Consider the following 18849-nt stretch of genomic DNA (forward strand, 5'->3'; position numbering starts at 1 on the left):
CTTGGCCCCCCTTTCCCCTTCCCTCCTACTCATCTACTTCTCGCCCATAGTACCGGATCAGGTCTCTAAACAAGTCCTCTCTATGAAAGCCTCCTCCAAACAGGTGCTCTCCTGCTCCTCCAAAACTATCAAGGACAACATTGCCTTCTTTTCTGCAGCCTTGGCTGATTTCTGCAATCACTCCTTTAACACTGGCTCCTTTCCACCACCCCCCACGCACTTCCTATTCACCCCCTCCTTGAAAAGCCTTCTGCCGACCCTTCCTGCCCAGCTAACTACTGCCCTTTCTCCATTACCCCCTTCGTGGACAAACTCTTGGAGAAGTTGGTCATCTCCCAACTGACCCACCACACTGAATCTGTTGGTTGTCTCCATGACCACCAGTCTGGCTTCAGAGCAGCCAGAGGCATGGAAACTGCTCTCCTGAACACACGTGAAGACTTGCTCTCAAATATTGATTCCAACTCTCCCTCTATTCTCATGCTTCTCGATCTTTCCTCTGCCTTTTACATGATCAATCATGCCCCCCTTATAAACCGTCTCTGTGATACCCTTGGCATCACGGACCTGGCACTGGACTGGATGACCTCCTTCCTATATGACCGACCTTCCCGGGTTCAGCTGGGCCCTTTCCTCTCCTCCACAAACACTCTCCACCTGCGGAGTACCTCAGGGCTCTATCCTCTCGCTGTCGCTCTTCAACATCTACCATGCCCCTCTAGCCCACCTGATCTCCACCTTCTCTCCTCACTTCCTGTGTTATGGGGACGACATGCAGCTCTCCTTCAAGCTTCCCTCCACTTCCCCTTCTCCTCCCTCTCTCATTCCTGACTGTCTGCTATTCATGCATGGTGTGCTGCCAACGATCTCTGCCTTAATGCCAGTAAGATTGAGATTATTCTCATTGGGACCCCTGCTCCCTCCTTCCCTCCTACTCTCTGGCTGCCCTCCATGGGTCCCCTCCCCACACCCTCTTGTGAGGCTAAATTATTGGTGTCATCTTCGACTCCTCTCTCTCCTCACATCGCAGACCTTGCCAAGAAGGCCCACTTTCAGCTGCACCTCATCAGAGGCAGTCTCCCTTTCCTCACCTTCCGCAGAAACTCAGTATCTCCAGAGCTGCGGACCTCTCTAAACTGGACTACTTCAATAGCCTCTTCCTCGATCTAGCTTTATCCTCCCTTTGCCCCCTTCAAATAATCCAGAATAGGACCGCAAGACCTATCCTTAGCCTCAAGCCCAGGGACTGCATCTCTCCATCCCTAAAATCTCTCCACTGGTCCCGGTGGCTGCTAGGATCAAGTTTAAGACCCTCTGCATCATCCACAAGTCTTTCTGGGAAATGGGACCCAGCTACATACAACTCTCTCTCCCTAAATACCCCCTGCTAAAGCCCTTCAGTCTTCTAGCTCCAACTCTCTGCAGATCAGACACTTTTCCAAGCAGAGGGGGCGGGTGGTAGAGAGTGGGTGGTAGATCTCTCTCTTTGGCAGGAGCCTCCCTCTGGAATGGCTTCCCTGCCCCCCTCAGGCTTGAGCCGGATCCCCTTAAGTCCCGGAAACTTCACAAAACCCTTCTTTTCTCTTCTTCGTTCCCTCTCCCCTGCTAATGCCTCCCTCTGTCATATCAACTGGCTGCCTGGTCACTTCTGAGTCCCACAGGGCAGCAGGCCCTCCTCGCCCAGTCTACCACAGCACCCCGATCTCCCTGACTCTCCTCCCTAACCTGCACTTGCCCTTCCAGGCCCCCTTGCCCTGATTAGCATGGTGGGGGGGCATCCCTACCGAGCCTGGTCGACCCCGTCCTTGCACTTATCATGTGGTCCTCACTCCTTGCACTCCCTGCACCCCCTGGCACTTGCCCACCTGCCCGCTCCTTAGTGCTTGCTTTGTCCCTAGGGGGCTTCTTCTTCCCCTCCCCCCCCTGGACTTATATGCCACCTCTCTGCCCCCCACTACCCTCCCATCCTAGTATTTTCCCTTCCACCCTGACCTGCTCTCTCCCCCTCCCCTCTTCCCACTCCCCTCACCCCTTCACTTCTTGTTACTGCACTTGCACCATTTGAATGTCACAAGGCCTGGTAGGATCTTTATTGTTGTTTTCTCCCCTCCCCCACCCTTTTTTGTCTTGTGGCACCTTGAAGCACCATTTGATGTACATGTGCTTTATAAATACCCAATAAATAAAATAAATACATCTTTCAAGTGTTCTTTGACCAGTGGAGAGAGAAGCCCTTGGCCTAATTTATGAAGGCACCAAAACCCCCATCAGGCCCTAATTACCTCCTCCGTACTTCCCTATAGCAAGAGCCCGATCCTGCTCATGTTGCTGGTTGAGCCAGCCCAGGCAGCTGCCCACGCCATCATGTGAGCAGGAAGATGGCAGCGGTCAGCAACCTGTGGCTCTCCTGAAGTTTCCATTCAGACCAATGGTGAAGGATCATGGGAATCGTAGGCCAAAGGATCTAGAGAGCCATGGGTTGTCTACCCCGTGTCCATGGTTTTGCAGCAAACATTTTTAACAGATCCGTTCCAACACCAGCTGATTTCATAGTAAACAGATGGTAGATGTATCATAAGGAACCAATGACAAAGGGAGTAACTTCTCCACGTCATTGTAGACTGTCTTGGCTACCGCTGGCGGCTCTGTCCTTGTTTCCCAGCTGCCCTAAAGAGCAGCTGAGAAACGATACATTTTTTCGTCACACTTTCTGGCGCCACCAGCTTATTTGCAGGAAACATACACGACAAAGTGCGGGAAAAAGATACTTAGACATTTTGTCTGAAGAAAGGTCAAAGATTCAGTGAAGTGCCATTTGCTTGACTTGCACACAATCTACTTATGGTGGGAGAGAAGGTTGGGAATGGCTGGTAGGAGGTGGGCAGGCAATGTGTGCCCACCTGTGTGGAGAGCTGCCCTTGCAGAACTGTGAATCCCTGGTAAAAGGGGCAGCATTGGGGCGCATCGTGTGAGCATGGATTCTGTACTTTGTCATGGTTGCACAGAGAAGACCTTGTATAGGGGCCTGGTGGGGTATGAGTGAAGGAGCAAGGGTGGGGTGCTTCTGTGATGTGTGCCGCTATACATGCACTGCATAGCCTGGGGGAGGGGAGAAGTGCGCAAAAAAGTGGTAACCTGCTGTATCCGTTTCAAGACCAAAACACACTTCTGACTGGCTTTTTCCCCCCTCAGACCCGGGAGTTCTGCAGGAGGCCCGTCCAGCTCCCCTCCTGTTACCGGACTGATGTGAGTGAGCACAGGACTGGACTGCGCAGGGGCTCTGCCCCCTGACATAGTATTCACTGACAGGGTGCAGCTTCATACCAGACACTCAGTGGCCTGTCATTAAATTAGGCAGGCCTCCACCACTACCTACATCCCCAGCTTAAGCATCTCAGCCTTTCTCTGTGGTACAGGTGTATGCCTCTTCGGTTCTCATTAGTCTGACAGGGGCTTATGAGCAAAGTGGGGCAAAGCATGCTCGCAAAAATAACATGGGCAGTCATAAAAGAGCACTGCACATCCAAACACACAGCATATCATCGGTGCAGCCACTCACAGGGTGCATGGAATATTGCCTCTCTGTGGGAGGAAAATGGCCTCCCTGTAGACCCTACAGCACCCAAGAAAATGAGGAATAACCAGGTGTTCTTCTACACATCCTTTTCTGCCCTCAGGATTAGTACATCCCTGTCCCTACACACAAGGCACTGAGGCACATCCTGGGCACAGGAGGGAGCCCAAAACTACATACATGGCCAACGGCTAAAGAGTGTTCAGCCTTAGGGGCAATGCGAACAATTTGGGATTGTGTGCAGGTATTTGAAAGGCACTTGCCAGGCACTGCTGCAGTCGTATTAACTGGCTATTGATGGGAGCAGGTGCAAAATCGTGCGAGTACCTGGGCATCTAATAGCACTGCTTGGCAAATGCCCAATACCCATACACAAGCCAAAACTGTTTGCTTTGCAAATGCATGTTTTTAGGAGGACTTCAGTGAAGGACACGCATAGTGCATATAAATCGAGTGGCTGATGGCAGACCTGCTTAAGACCATATGCATTACACCAGGAACGTTTTTACAGCTCCAATCAAGTCACGCTTTGAAAAAAAACACTGGCAGGCACTTCTATTGCAAAGCTTGATGGTAAGACTTGATTAAAGTAAACTCAAAGAATTTCCATGAGGAGGTATTTTGGGCCAGGAGGGTCACGGACTGGGTGGGAATGGCCACAGGGATTGGCATAGACATGGGTGGACAAATAACCAAACACCTACAAACTGTGCCCGCCCTCATATGCCCTTTCTCCCTATTTGCACTGTAATGCAATAGTTTCGGCTTATAGGTGGCGCTAAAGCACCCCTAATAGTGCAAACGAAAAATCGAAGGACACACACAGGAGCAAGGGTTGGGGGTAAGGGGGGGCCCACTGGGAAGACTGAAGGCACAGGCATCCACCAGAGTATACACTGCAACTATTGAGGCAGTCAGATAGCAAAGGGACCATAAAAAGGCCAATGGTCTATCTATCTATAGCCATACATATCTATACATATACACAAAATGGCAACTGAAGAATGGGCCAGATCTGTCTCACAGCACAGGCCAGTATCTCTGCAATGGCCCTAGTTAGATTTCCCCTCGCCCCCCCCCCCACAGTGCACCAGAGTCTGTCTGTCTGCCAGATGGTGTCCACCGAGTGCCTTCCCAGACTACGCCCAGAGAGTCCATGTGATCAGTAGGCGCCCTCCATCTCTGCCACACTCTTCCCTTGCAGCCGGTGTGCCCAGCGAACATCCCCCACTGGGAGCGTGTTCAGACAGCGCCTACACTCAAATGGCCCCCTCGTGTTTCTCTGCTCATATTGCACCCGCAAAGCCTCTCTACCCAGAATGTGCCAAGAGTCCCCAACTCAGACTGTGCCCATTAACTGTCTACTCCCACTGCACCCGTGGTTTCTCTCTGTGCGGTCTTTGCTTGGAGAGGGAGTCCCCCAGACTGTGCATAGGGAGTCCCCCAGACTGTGCATAGGGAGTCCATCAGACTGTGCATAGGGAGTCACCCAGACTGTGCATGGGAGTTCCCCAGACTGAGACTTTGCATAGGGAGTCCCCCAGACTGTGCATAGGAGTCCCCCAGACTGAGACTGTGCATAGGGAGTCAACCAGATTGTGCATAGCGAGTCCCCCAGACTGTGCATAGGAGTCCCCCAGACTGAGACTGTGCATAGGGAGTCTATTTTTCAGACTGAGCCTTTATTCTTTCTGACACCCTCTGGCACTAGAACAGGGTCGTTCTGGGTAGTTTCTTCCCTTTTGACAAGACTGTGCTCCCAAAGTTTCTCCCCTGACGGCCCCCGAGAACTTCACTTTACCCAGCCAGGGATTCTGGGCATGTACTTTACCTCATCTCACTTTGTCTCCACAGAATCAGCATCCCACCCGAGCAGGTTACGAAGGTCACTGTTGGGAGGCTCCACTTCAGTGAGACCACCGCCAACAACATGCGGAAGAAGGGGAAGCCCAACCCAGACCAAAGGTGGGAACATGTCTGATACACAGCCTGTCTATGCTGGCCCCAAGACTGTGTATCCTCTCTGTATCCTCACCTGCTATATACGTGTGTGATCTGTTATAGCCCCTGTGTGTGCCCCAGCTGCCAATTGCATCTCCATGGAAGCCATGTCTATGCCACAGTTTCCCATTATAGCTCCATATCTATAGAGGCTCTGTGTATGCCCCAGCTTCCAAATCCTGCTCCCTATCTATAGAGGCTCTGTGTATGCCCCAGCTTCCAAATCCTGCTCCCTATCTATAGAGGCTCTGTGTATGCCCCAGCTTCCAAATCCTGCTCCCCATCTATAGAGGCTGAGTGTATGACATAGCTTCAAAATACTGCTCCCTATCTATGGAGGTTCTGTGTATGCCCCAGCTTCCAAATCCTGCTCCCTATCTATAGAGGCTCTGTGTATGCCCCAGCTTCCAAATCCTGCTCCCTATCTATAGAGGCTCTGTGTATGCCCCAGCTTCAAATTCCTGCTCCCTATCTATAGAGGCTCTGTGTATGCCCCAGCTTCAAATTCCTGCTCCCTATCTATAGAGGCCCTGTGTATGCCCCAGCTTCCCATTCCTGCACCTGGTCTATAGGAGCTCTGTGTGTGCACCGGCTGCCAATACATGTTCCCTATCTGTACAGGCTCTGTGTATGCCCCAGCTTCCAATTCCTGCTCCCTATCTATAGAGGCTCAGTATAGGGCCCAGCTTCCAGTTCCCGCACCTGGTCTATAGGAGCTCTGTGCATGCACCAGCAGCCAATTCCTGCTCCCTATCTATAGAGGCCCTGTGTATGCCCCAGCTTCCCATTCCTGCACCTGGTCTATAGGAGCTCTGTGTGTGCACCGGCTGCCAATACATGTTCCCTATCTGTACAGGCTCTGTGTATGCCCCAGCTTCCAATTCCTGCTCCCTATCTATAGAGGCTCAGTATAGGGCCCAGCTTCCAGTTCCCGCACCTGGTCTATAGGAGCTCTGTGCATGCACCAGCAGCCAATTCCTGCTCCCTATCTATGGGGGCCCAGTGTATGCCCCAGCTTCCAATTCCTGCACCTGGTCTATAGGAGCTCTGTGCGTTCACTAGCTTCCAATTCCTGCTCCCTATCTATAGGGGCTCTGTGTATGCCCCAGATGCCCATTCTTACTTGCTGTCTATAGAAGCTCTGCATATGTCCGAGATGCCCATTCTTACTTTCTGTCTATAGGGGCTCTGTGTACGCCCTGGCTTCTCATTCCTGAACTGTGCTTATTGGAGCCCTGTGTGTGCCCCAGCTGCCCTTTCCTGATCTTTGTCTGTGGATGCTCTGTACATGACTCAGCCACCCATCCCTGCTTCCAGTCTATAGGCACTCTGTGTATGCCCCAGCTTCCAAATCCTGCTCCCCATCTATAGAGGCTGAGTGTATGCCATAGCTTCAGAATACTGCTCCCTATCTATGGAGGTTCTGTGTGTGCCCCAGCTTCCAAATCCTGCTCCCCATCTATAGAGGCTGAGTGTATGCCATAGCTTCAAAATACTGCTCCCTATCTATAGAGGCTCTGTTTATGCCCCAGCTTCCAAATCCTGCTCCCCATCTATAGAGGCTGAGTGTATGCCATAGCTTCAAAATACTGCTCCCTATCTATAGAGGCTCTGTTTATGCCCCAGCTTCCAAATCCTGCTCCCCATCTATAGAGGCTGAGTGTATGCCATAGCTTCAAAATACTGCTCCCTATCTATGGAGGTTCTGTGTATGCCCCAGCTTCCAAATCCTGCTCCCCATCTATAGAGGCTGAGGGTATGCCATAGCTTCAAAACACTGCTCCCTATCTATGGAGGTTCTGTGTGTGTGCCCCAGCTTCCAAATCCTGCTCCCCATCTATAGAGGCTGAGTGTATGCCATAGCTTCAAAATACTGCTCCCTATCTATAGAGGCTCTGTGTATGCCCCAGCTTCCAAATCCTGCTCCCCATCTATAGAGGCTGAGTGTATGCCATAGCTTCAAAACACTGCTCCCTATCTATGGAGGTTCTGTGTGTGCCCCAGCTTCCAAATCCTGCTCCCCATCTATAGAGGCTGAGTGTATGCCATAGCTTCAAAATACTGCTCCCTATCTATAGAGGCTCTGTTTATGCCCCAGCTTCCAAATCCTGCTCCCCATCTATAGAGGCTGAGTGTATGCCATAGCTTCAAAATACTGCTCCCTATCTATAGAGGCTCTGTGTATGCCCCAGCTTCCAATTCCTGCTCCCTATCGATAGAGGCTCATTGTATGCCCCAGCTTCCAATTCCTGCTCCCTATCGATGGAGGCTCAGTGTTTGCCACAGCTTCCAATCCATGCTCCCTATCTATAGAGGCTCTTTGCCCCAGCTTCCAATTCCTGCTCCCTATCTATAGAGGCTGAGTGTATGCCCTGGCTTCCAATTCCTGATCCCTATCGATAGAGGCCCAGTGTATGCCCCAGCTTCCAATTCCTGCTCCCTATCGATAGAGGCCCAGTGTATGCCCCAGCTTCCAATTCCTGATCCCTATCGATAGAGGCCCAGTGTATGCCCCAGCTTCCAATTCCTGCACCTGGTCTATAGGAGCTCTGTGCGTTCACCAGCTTCCAATTCCTGCTCCCTATCTATAGAGGGGCTGTGTATGCCCCAGTTTACAATTCCTACTCCCTGTCTATAGATGCTCTGTTAGGCCCCAGCTTCCAATTCCTGCACCTAGTCTATAGGAGCCCCGTGTGTGCCCCAGCTGCCCATTCCTGCTCTTTGTCTGTAGATGCTCTGTACATGACTCAGTCACCCATCCCTGCTTCCTCCCTACAGAGGCTGTGTATGCCCCCAGATGTATAGAAACACTGTGTGTGCCTTAGCCACCCATGCCTGCTTCCAGTCTATAGGCTTCCTCTCGATAGAAGCTCTGTGTTAACCCATATGTCCTGTCTTACTTTCTGTCTATAGGAGCTCTGCATATGTGCCAGGTCCCCATCCCTGCTTCCTGCCTATAGAGGCCCAGCTACCCATTCCTCCTTCCTGTGTATAGAAGCTCTGTGTGTGCACCAGCACATTCCTGCACTTTGCACCAGAGGCCTGTGTGTACCACACATGCTCATTCCTGCACCCCATCTATAGGGGCTCTGTGCATTCTTCAGCTGCCTATTGCTGCTTCCTGTCTATAGAAGGTCTGTGTATGCCCCAGCTGTTAATTCCCAGCTGCCCGGTCCTGTTTCCCTGTGTGCAGGAGCCCGGTGTAATCCCCAGATGCCCGTTTCTGTGTGTGCAGGAGCCCCGTGTAATTCCGAGCTGCCCGTTCCTGTTTGCCTGTGTGCAGGAGCCCTGTGTGATTCCCGGCTGCCCCTTCCTGTTTCCTTGTGTGCAGGAGCGCGGTGTGATTCCCAGCTGCCCGTTCCTGTTTCCTTGTGTGCAGGAGCCCTGTGTAATTCCCAGCTGCCCGTTCCTGTTTCCATGTGTGCAGGAGTCCTGTGTAATTCCCAGCTGCCCGTTACTGTTTCCCTGTGTACTGGAGCCCCGTGTAATTCCCAGCTGCCCGTTCCTGTTTCCCTGTGTGCAGGAACCTTGTGTAATTCCCAGCTGCCCGTTCCTGTTTCGCTATGGGCCGAAGAGCCCTTAATTCCCAGCTGCCTGTTCCTGTTTCCTTGTGTGCAGGAGCCTTGTTTGATTCCCTGCTGCCCGTTCCTGTTTCCTTGTGTGCAGGAGCCCGGTATGATTCCCAGCTGCCCGTTCTTGTTTCCTTGTGTGCAGGAGCCCTGTCTAATTCCCAGCTGCGTGTTCCTGTTTCCTTGTGCGCAGGAGCCCTGTGTGATTCCCAGCTGCCCTTTCCTGTTTCCTTGTGCGCAGGAGCACTGTGTGATTCCCAGCTGCCCCTTCCTGTTTTCTTGTGCGCAGGAGCCCTGTGTGATTCCCGGCTGCCCGTTCCTGTTTCCTTGTGTGCAGGAGCCATGTGTGATTCCCAGCTGCCCGTTCCTGTTTCCTTGTGTGCAGGAGTCCTGTGTAATTCTCAGCTGCCCGTTCCTGTTTCCATGTGTGCAGGAGTCCTGTGTAATTCCCAGCTGCCCGTTACTGTTTCCCTGTGTGCTGGAGCCCCGTGTAATTCCCAGCTGCCCGTTCCTGTTTCGCTATGGGCCGAAGAGCCCTTAATTCCCAACTGCCCGTTCCTGTTTCCTTGTGTGCAGGAGCCTTGTTTGATTCCCTGCTGCCCGTTCCTGTTTCCTTGTGTGCAGGAGCCCGGTATGATTCCCAGCTGCCCGTTCCTGTTTCCTTGTGTGCAGGAGCCCGGTATGATTCCCAGCTGCTTGTTCCTGTTTCCTTGTGCGCAGGAGCCCTGTGTGATTCCCAGCTGCCCTTTCCTGTTTCCTTGTGCGCAGGAGCACTGTGTGATTCCCAGCTGCCCCTTCCTGTTTCCTTGTGCGCAGGAGCCCTGTGTGATTCCCGGCTGCCCGTTCCTGTTTCCTTGTGTGCAGGAGCCCTGTGTGATTCCCAGCTGCCCGTTCCTGTTTCCTTGTGTGCAGGAGCCGGGTGTGATTCCCAGCTGCCCTTTCCTGTTTCCTTGTGTTCAGGAGTCCTGTCTAATTCCCAGCTGCCTGTTCCTGTGTCCTTTCCTGTTTCCTTGTGTGCAGGAGCCCTGTGTGATTCCCAGCTGTCCCTTCATGTTTCCTTAGGTGCAGGAGCCCTGTATAATTCCCAGCTGCCCGTTCCTGTTTCCCTGTGTGATAACCAGCTGCCCGTTCCTGTTTGCCTGTGTGCAGGAGCCCCGTCTGATTCCCAGCTGCCCGTTCCTGTTTCCTTGTGCGCAGGAGCCCTGTGTGATTCCCAGCTGCCCCTTCCAGTTCCTTGTGTGCAGGAGCCCTCTGTGATTCCCAGCTGCCCGTTCCTGTTTCCTGGTGCGCTGGAGCCCTGTAAGATTCCCAGCTGCCCGTTCCTTTTTCCTTGTGCGCAGGAGCCCCATGTTCTTCCCAGCTGCCAGTTCCTGTTTCCTTTTATGCAGGAGCCCTGTGTGATTCCCAGCTGCCCGTTCCTGTTTCCTTGTGCGCAGGAGCCCTGTGTGACTCCCAGCTGCTCGTTCCTGTTTCCTTGTGTGCAGGAGCCCTGTGTGATTCCCAGCTGCCAGTTCCTGTTTCCTTGTCCGCAGGAGCCCTGTGTGATTCCCAGCTGCCCGTTCCTGTTTCCTTGTGTGCAGGAGCCCTGTCTAATTCCCAGCTGCCCGTTCCTGTTTCCTTGTGTGCAGGAGCCCTGTCTAATTCCCAGCTGGCCGTTCCTCTTTCCTTGTGTGCAGGAGCCATGTGTGATTCCCAGCTGCCAGTTCCTGTTTCCTTGTCCGCAGGAGCCCTTTGTGATTCCCAGCTGCCTGTTCCTATTTCCTTGTGTGCATGAGCCCTGTGTGATTCCCAGCTGCCCGTTCCTGTTTCCTTGTGTGCAGGAGCCATGTGTGATTCCCAGCTGCCTGTTCCTATTTCCTCGTGTGCAGGAGCTCTCTGTGATCCCCAGCTGCTCGTTCCTGTTTCCTTGTGCACAGGAGCCCTGTTTGATTCCCAGCTGCCCGTTCCTGTTTCCTTGTGCGCAGGAGCCGTGTAATTCCCAGCTGCCCGTTCCTGTTTCCTTGTGCGCAGGAGCCCTGTGTGATCCCCAGCTGCCCGTTCCTGTTTCCTTGTGTGCAGGAGCCCTGTCTAATTCCCAGATGCCCGTTCCTGTGTCCATTCCTGTTTCCTTGTGTGCAGGAGCCCTGTGTGATTCCCAGCTGCCCCTTCCTGTTTTCTTGTGTGCAGGAGCCTTGTGTGATTCCCAGCTGCCCCTTCCTGTTTCCTTGTGTGCAGGAGTCCTGTGTGATTCCCATCTGCCCGTTCCTGTTTCCTTGTGTGCAGGAGCCCTGTCTAATTCCCAGCTGCCTGTTCCTGTTTCCTTGTGTGCAGGAGCTATCTGTGATTCCCAGCTGCCTGTTCCTGTTTCCCTGTGTGCAGGAGCTCTCTGTGATCCCCAGCTGCCCGTTCCTGTTTCCTTGTGCGCAGGAGCCTTGTCTAATTCCCGGCAGCTGCCCATTCCTGTTTCCTTGTGCGCAGGAGCCCCGTGTTCTTCCCAGCTGCCCGTTCCTGTTTCCTTGTGCGCAGGAGCCCTGTCTAATTCCCAGATGCCCGTTCCTGTGTCCATTCCTGTTTCCTTGTGTGCAGGAGCCCTGTGTGATTCCCAGCTGCGCCTTCCTGTTTTCTTGTGTGCAGGAGCCTTGTGTGATTCCCAGCTGCCCCTTCCTGTTTGCTTGTGTGCAGGAGCCCTGTGAGATTCCCAGCTGCCCGTTCCTGTTTCCTTGTGTGCAGGAGCCATGTGTGATTCCCAGCTGCCTGTTCCTGTTTCCTTGTGTGCAGGAGCTCTCTGTGATTCCCAGCTGCCTGTTCCTGTTTCCCTGTGTGCAGGAGCTCTCTGTGATCCCCAGCTGCCCGTTCCTGTTTCCTTGTGCGCAGGAGCCTTGTCTAATTCCCGGCAGCTGCCCATTCCTGTTTCCTTGTGCGCAGGAGCCCCGTGTTCTTCCCAGCTGCCCGTTCCTGTTTCCTTGTGCGCAGGAGCCCTGTCTAATTCCCAGATGCCCGTTCCTGTGTCCATTCCTGTTTCCTTGTGTGCAGGAGCCCTGTGTGATTCCCAGCTGCACCTTCCTGTTTTCTTGTGTGCAGGAGCCTTGTGTGATTCCCAGCTGCCCCTTCCTGTTTGCTTGTGTGCAGGAGCCCTGTGAGATTCCCAGCTGCCCGTTCCTGTTTCCTTGTGTGCAGGACCCATGTGTGATTCCCAGCTGCCTGTTCCTGTTTCCTTGTGTGCAGGAGCTCTCTGTGATTCCCAGCTGCCTGTTCCTGTTTCCCTGTGTGCAGGAGCTCTCTGTGATCCCCAGCTGCCCGTTCCTGTTTCCTTGTGCGCAGGAGCCTTGTCTAATTCCCGGCAGCTGCCCATTCCTGTTTCCTTGTGCGCAGGAGCCCCGTGTTCTTCCCAGCTGCCCGTTCCTGTTTCCTTGTGCGCAGGAGCCCTGTCTAATTCCCAGATGCCCGTTCCTGTGTCCATTCCTGTTTCCTTGTGTGCAGGAGCCCTGTGTGATTCCCAGCTGCGCCTTCCCGTTTTCTTGTGTGCAGGAGCCTTGTGTGATTCCCAGCTGCCCCTTCCTGTTTGCTTGTGTGCAGGAGCCCTGTGAGATTCCCAGCTGCCCGTTCCTGTTTCCTTGTGTGCAGGAGCCATGTGTGATTCCCAGCTGCCTGTTCCTGTTTCCTTGTGTGCAGGAGCTCTCTGTGATTCCCAGCTGCCTGTTCCTGTTTCCCTGTGTGCAGGAGCTCTCTGTGATCCCCAGCTGCCCGTTCCTGTTTCCTTGTGCGCAGGAGCCCCGTGTTCTTCCCAGCTGCCCGTTCCTGTTTCCTTGTGTGCAGGAGCCCTGTGTGATTCCCAGCTGCCCTTTCCTGTTTCCTTGTGCGCAGGAGCTCTCTGTGATCACCAGCTGCCCTTTCCTGTTTCCTTGTGTGCAGGAGCTCTCTGTGATTCCCATCTGCCTGTTCCTGTTTCCTTGTGCGCAGGAGCCCCGTGTTCTTCCCAGCTGCCCGTTCCTGTTTCCTTTTGCGCTTGAGCCCTGTGCAATTCCCAGGTGACCACCCCTTCTTGTTTATTTGAACCTGTTGTCTGCCTCCGCTGCCCAGCCCTGCGTTCTGTGCATAGCAGCCTAAGGAGCCCTGTGTGCCCCCCAGCTGCCCATTGCTGCTTCCTGTCTGCACAAGCCTGGCGCGTGCTCCTGCTGCCAGATCCTGCGTCCTACCCGTAGAAATCTATGGTCACCCTAACTGTTCATTGTTTCACGTTGGGCGCAGGCGCCCGACGCATGCAGTGCCAGCTCATTCCTCCAGCCTATCTCTTGGAGCCCTGTTTACCCGAGGTGCCCGTGTCTGCTCCTTGTCTATAGGAGCTTTGCATAAGTCCCACCTGCCCATTCCGCAATCCCGTTAGTAGGAAGCCTGTTATCCACACCTGTGCCCTTTTAATGTCTTTCTTGGTTCCCTCTCACAATTTCTCTCTCAATATATATCTTTCTTTTCTTGTATTATTTCTATACCTAGGGTGTGGCCTCTCTCTCTCTGGCTCGCTCGCTCGCTCTCTCGCTCTCTCTCTCTTGCTCTCTCTCCCTCTCTCTCTTCCTCCCTCCCAGCCCCTCCCTCCCTCCCCCCTCTCTCCCTCTCACCCTCTACCTCTCTCTTTCTCTCCCCCTCTCGCTCTCCCTGCCTTTTCTAGAAGTTAAAAAGGGCATCGAAAGGGGGGGGGTTCCTGTCACACTATCCAAATCTCTCTCTCTCTCTCTCTCTCTCTCTCTCTCTCTCTCTCTTCCTCCTCTTTCTCTTTCTCTCCCTCCTTTCACAGGCCTTTGGTTCTCAACTCTGCTTGCTTTCTCCCTATCCTCTCATTATTGTACCTCTCCTCACGGTTTCTTCCCGTCTTACCTGCTCCAATACCCCTCTTCCCACTCCCCTCACACCCCATTTCCTCTCAGCCTCTACTGCCTTCCCTGGTCCTTGCGCTCACTCTACCCCTCTGACGCTCTCATTTTGCCCTGTTCCCAGGTACTTCATGCTGGTGGTTGCCCTTCAAGCATACGCTCAGAGTCAGCATTACACGGTCGCGGCCCAGGCCTCTGAGCGCATCATCGTCAGGGTAAGTGCTCCTACATCCACATACCATCTTTGGTCCTTAATACTCCTCCCCAACACCCACTCCACTTCTCCATTTTGCAAACCTTTACGGTGAACAGGAGAGGTTGCGTTGAAGGCGATACGCACAGAAGGTATTGACGAGGAATAAACCAATGAGCCGAGAGAGGTGTTGGCTGTTGCGTTCCATAATAACTCCTGCTAACTTTTTGCTCCTCCTCAGGCCTCAAACCCAGGTCAATTTGAGAGTGACAGCGAGGTCCTGTGGCAGCGAGGTCAGCTTCCTGACACCGTTTTTCACCACGGGCGTATCGGCATCAATACCGACCGTCCGGACGAGGCTCTGGTGGTGCACGGAAACGTGAAGGTCATGGGGTCGCTGATGCACCCTTCCGACATCCGGGCAAAGGATGATGTGCACGAGGTATGGCAGGCTTGTGTGTTGTTGGCAAGCATGGAGGAGTAATGATCAGGGTGGCTATGGAGATTGAAAGTGGAGATGGCGAATGCAAGGGTGGTGCCGAGGAAAGAATGTTGAAGCAGGCTGGGTGAAGTAGCTGCCCATGATTCAAAGTCACAGGCTTTGCTGCCCCTCAAACCCTTCCGCCATCCCATGTCAGCAAGAGTTCCACTTCAACGAAAAAAAGAGTTGGGTGCAATGAACAGGCCAAAGAGTTTGTGGGTATTTTAGGGAAATTCTAAGATAGTCCAACTCTTCTTGATTTCAACCTCCGCTTAAGAAGGTTGAAAACTTGAGTGCTAGGCAGCCAAGCCTGAAAAATAAGTTTAACAATAACCAGCAGAATGTCCCCGCTCTTTTCTCTGACCTAAATCCTGAATGTATTTGAGTAAAAGTTCATTTCTGTTTTCTGCACGGTTTGCCAGTGGTATTCCTGCTGCCCCGAGACCACCTCGGGACTGAACATTAGGCTTTAATCTGCCCATTTACATTTCCTTCATATTCTCTGTGTACCCTGACTGCCACCCATCCTCTTTCGCCAGATGTGGTGATTGTGCACCAATCGAGCGAATGTTCTGTTCTCACTGTATATCTGCTACCAATGCGGCAATAATCCGTTTAGCTGCATTTTATGGTCCTTTGCACCGTGACCGAGAACTGCTTGTGATCCAGGTAAAAAGGATCCCAGGTGATCTACTTCCCGTTGATAGGCATTTAAAGATGCGTGACACAGAGGGATTTTTATCATTATCATTCACTGTTTAGCATCATGCGTATATTATACTAGGTTGTAATGAAATAGAATTATAATTTCTTTGTAATTTCATCTGGTCTTTTAAATTTGTGTTGTTATTTTACATTGAATTCATGAATTTTATTGTGATTATCCCTTTTTCTTTTTTATGACACTTGTGTATTTTTCTTGTTAATTGTGTTATTTTTATCGTTCTAATATTGTAAAGTTGACATATGTCAGCTAAATCAATAACAATAAAAAAACTGGGATTTTTGTTAAGAGGGTGAAGCAGGTGCTATTGGGCTTCCATGAAGAAGGTGGCAAAGCTTCCTCGTTTGAGAGCATATACAGGGTGACCTTACAGCATGTGACTGGGAAGTCCTCATTCATTGGTTCATCTATCCTCCATCTAACCATTCCACCAATCAGTTTATTAACCTCCATCTAACCATTCCACCAACCAGTTCAGTTTGGTTCTTTGATGTTTGTTCCTGGAAATTTGCTCGAGGCCGATTTGTTTCCATGTTTTTTTTAACACATTTCCTCGCAAAAAAACCCGGGGTGGGGGGGTGACCCCCAAAACCACCCCACACCCCAACCATAATTTAAATACCTAAACCCTCCTCCCCATATATATTTATGAGGAAATGTGCTCCAAAATTGCGAACAAGTGGGCCTCGAGCATATGGGCCTGCGATGAACTGGGCATGAGCAGCTCATTTCCAGGTTATAGTGCCATGCCAATATGTAGAATTATTTGACATGTGTTGGCATTCTAGGAATCATCCAGTGGGGAACTGTGCTGTCTTGATGTTCTCCGAAAGGTCACCACCACAGCCAGCCCCTCCGAAGCATAGTCCACGAACCATGCAAACCTCTTGGCACTGTATATATCTGCACGGTGGCCGGGGATAGCTGACGCGTGCACGAGTTGAGATAGGCTTTTGGCTCTGCTGCCACACCCCAGCTTTGCATGCTGTTGCGGGTTGTGGTGTAATCCATAGTGATCGTGCGGACTTCTTTTCCAGTGCGTAAGGAGTCTGCGGATCATTTCCTGACCCCGGCCCTTGAGATAGCATAGTCCCTGGCATGGCTGCTATGTGATCTGAAGCCATGCAAAACACACATGCATTCCAAGTGAATGGCAACATTGTTTCACAACCTTCATTGTATAATAGAAGTATTTGTGAAGCAGGGTGATTGGTGTGCTGTTCAAGATTGTGTCCACCCAATGTCAACGCTCCCCTTCTTCCTGAAGGAAGGCACGGCTAAAATGGTGTTGGCATGCAGGGTGTGATGGCAGCAGTCCTGGCGCTGGACCTTCTGTGGTTGGAGACCTTGAAGCCATGCGCTGAAGGGCAGAGCTGTCCATGCTGCATTACAATAGCAAGTGTCACTGGGTTGGAGTAAGAGCACCAGGGCCACTGAGTGTCCGGGCAGCCAGCGCGATGCAGTGTACTTATTGGGAAGGATCTAGAAGGAGTGGCCAGGATTGCACATAGAAGCGATTCCTGAAATTATACCGTGCCTAGACGGGTGCTTGAAGTTTCAGAGCCTTACATGGCTAATCTGCACGGTAGTGCATGTTGACTCTTATTCACGTGACCCAGTTTGTCCCAAGGCATTGAAGTTTGCCAGAATTTAGTGAAACTAGAATAGCCTGCAGAGTCTCTGAGCAATCCATTTGTGATTCGGTGAGTGTTTCTTCTCGAAAGGTGTATGGTGCAAAAGCAAATCGAATTCCCACCAGGGACTGGGCACATGGTGCTCTGCCCTGGCATAAGGCGTCTGCCTAATGAAGGTGTTGCCCAAGGGCATGTCTACTCGGTATCCCTATAATCCTACCATTGGTAGGTATTCTGGAAGTAGCGCCACCATGGTGGAGGGAGAGTGGCAGAGCCATATCTGCTGCCATGGATAAACTACTAGAGAATGGAGAGGGGCATGGGGGAAGGTACAGTTTGGAAGCCATGTTATAGTCATTGATTCGCGCATTTGCCTCTTGTTATCTGTTTGTTCTTTCTCTGCCTCCTCGTCCCGTCGTTATTTCTTTTTCTCTTGTGCCCCGATTTTCTCAATCACTCTTTCCTGTTACTCCAAAAGTGTATTTCTCACACACAACTCTCTGTCGCGTCATTGTTCCGCTCGCTTTATTCATGTGTCTCTCCCCCTGTCGCTTTCTCTTCCTGCCTCCTCATTGGTCTGGCTCAGGTGGACACCACGGAGCAGCTGAAGCGCATTTCCCAGATGCGCCTCGTTCACTATCACTACAAGCCGGAGTTTGCCAGCACAGCGGGGCTCAACGACACCTCAGAGACAGGTAGGATGATTGCCTGCCTTGCATCTATATCATGTGCTCCTGCGATCTGTTCTCACTGGTGGATAAGAAGTGTGGGTATAATTGGCAACCTGTCTTGCTGTACTACCACTGCACTGATCGCTGCCCAAAGTGGTGCATTTGGAGAAGTGACCCCATGAACTTACAAAATGCAAGCACAGGGTATATGTTGAAACCATATAATACCCTACATTTTTTTAACATCTGTAAAGATTCTTCCTACGTATTTGCAATGAAAAAGCCTATAAGATTGCATCGCCATTTTGATATTTTGGGTCTAGATACCAGCTTCCAGGATATCTTCCCTGGAAACCAAAGAAACACGATTGTGAGGCTGCTCTTAAGCACTGTGACCCTTGTGCTCGGCTCAGACTCAACTTGCACTCTCCTTATGCCTTTATGAACATGCAAGAATGCCAGTGCCATTGTTAGAAGCTTCTTATCCACGCTCACTTCCTGCTCCATCATCGCTCACAGCTGGCTCAGAACTCCAGAGGAAAAAAGGCAGATCTACTAGGTAATTATGGGGTGACAGCCCACCACAGGGTGTCAGGCCAGGTCGCTCCATGGAATCCTTCCTACAAAAGCGTTGACCGATCAGGCCCTTTGTTGAACAGATGCACACAGTCGAGGTGGAACATCTAGGCCCGTACTACCATCCTCTTCCATAATCCTCAGAAGACCTGACCCGATCCTAAGTGTGGAAGGCTCAATCTTCTGCTTTCAAACCGACTCATTGACAGCTTGAAAACTTGTGCCTGCATGTCAAAATAAAATAGGATTGAGATCATGTTGGACCACACACCTGTTTTCGTTTTTAAAACAAGCGTGTCAGCCAAAGATGAGGAAATCAAAGACTTCTCCTCAATCAGACCAGATCAATGCCATCAAATTAAAAATAACCTTGATCTGACGAGGGGATTCTGTCTCATGCACACCTGCGGATCTCTTCCAGACATAGACGATCTGCATTGAGCCAAGGATCCGGTCAGCGGCTAGACACTCTCCTGCCCATAGGAGAAAGGAATGTCTGAGGACACAGACAGTGCGCGCATGCGCACTGTTCAGAGCTGAAGATCAAAGGAAGGAGAGGCATAGGCACGTGCTAGTTGT

General features: G+C 51.8%; 1 protein-coding gene across 1 annotated transcript in view; it reads left to right on the forward strand.

Annotated features, from left to right (window-relative positions):
* The window catches only part of MYRF (myelin regulatory factor), a 568116-nt gene that overhangs the window by 422313 nt on the left and 126954 nt on the right, over positions 1–18849 (forward strand). The window contains exons 10-13 of the mRNA XM_069623888.1: positions 5429–5539; positions 14116–14206; positions 14426–14626; positions 17610–17718. Coding sequence (XP_069479989.1) covers positions 5429–5539; positions 14116–14206; positions 14426–14626; positions 17610–17718 — 512 coding nt within the window. The remainder of the gene's footprint in view (positions 1–5428; positions 5540–14115; positions 14207–14425; positions 14627–17609; positions 17719–18849) is intronic.

The sequence above is a fragment of the Ambystoma mexicanum genome, chromosome 11 (genome assembly GCF_040938575.1).
Source record: "Ambystoma mexicanum isolate Mex_15411 chromosome 11, UKY_AmexF1_1, whole genome shotgun sequence".
NCBI classification, from domain to species: domain Eukaryota; kingdom Metazoa; phylum Chordata; class Amphibia; order Caudata; family Ambystomatidae; genus Ambystoma; species Ambystoma mexicanum.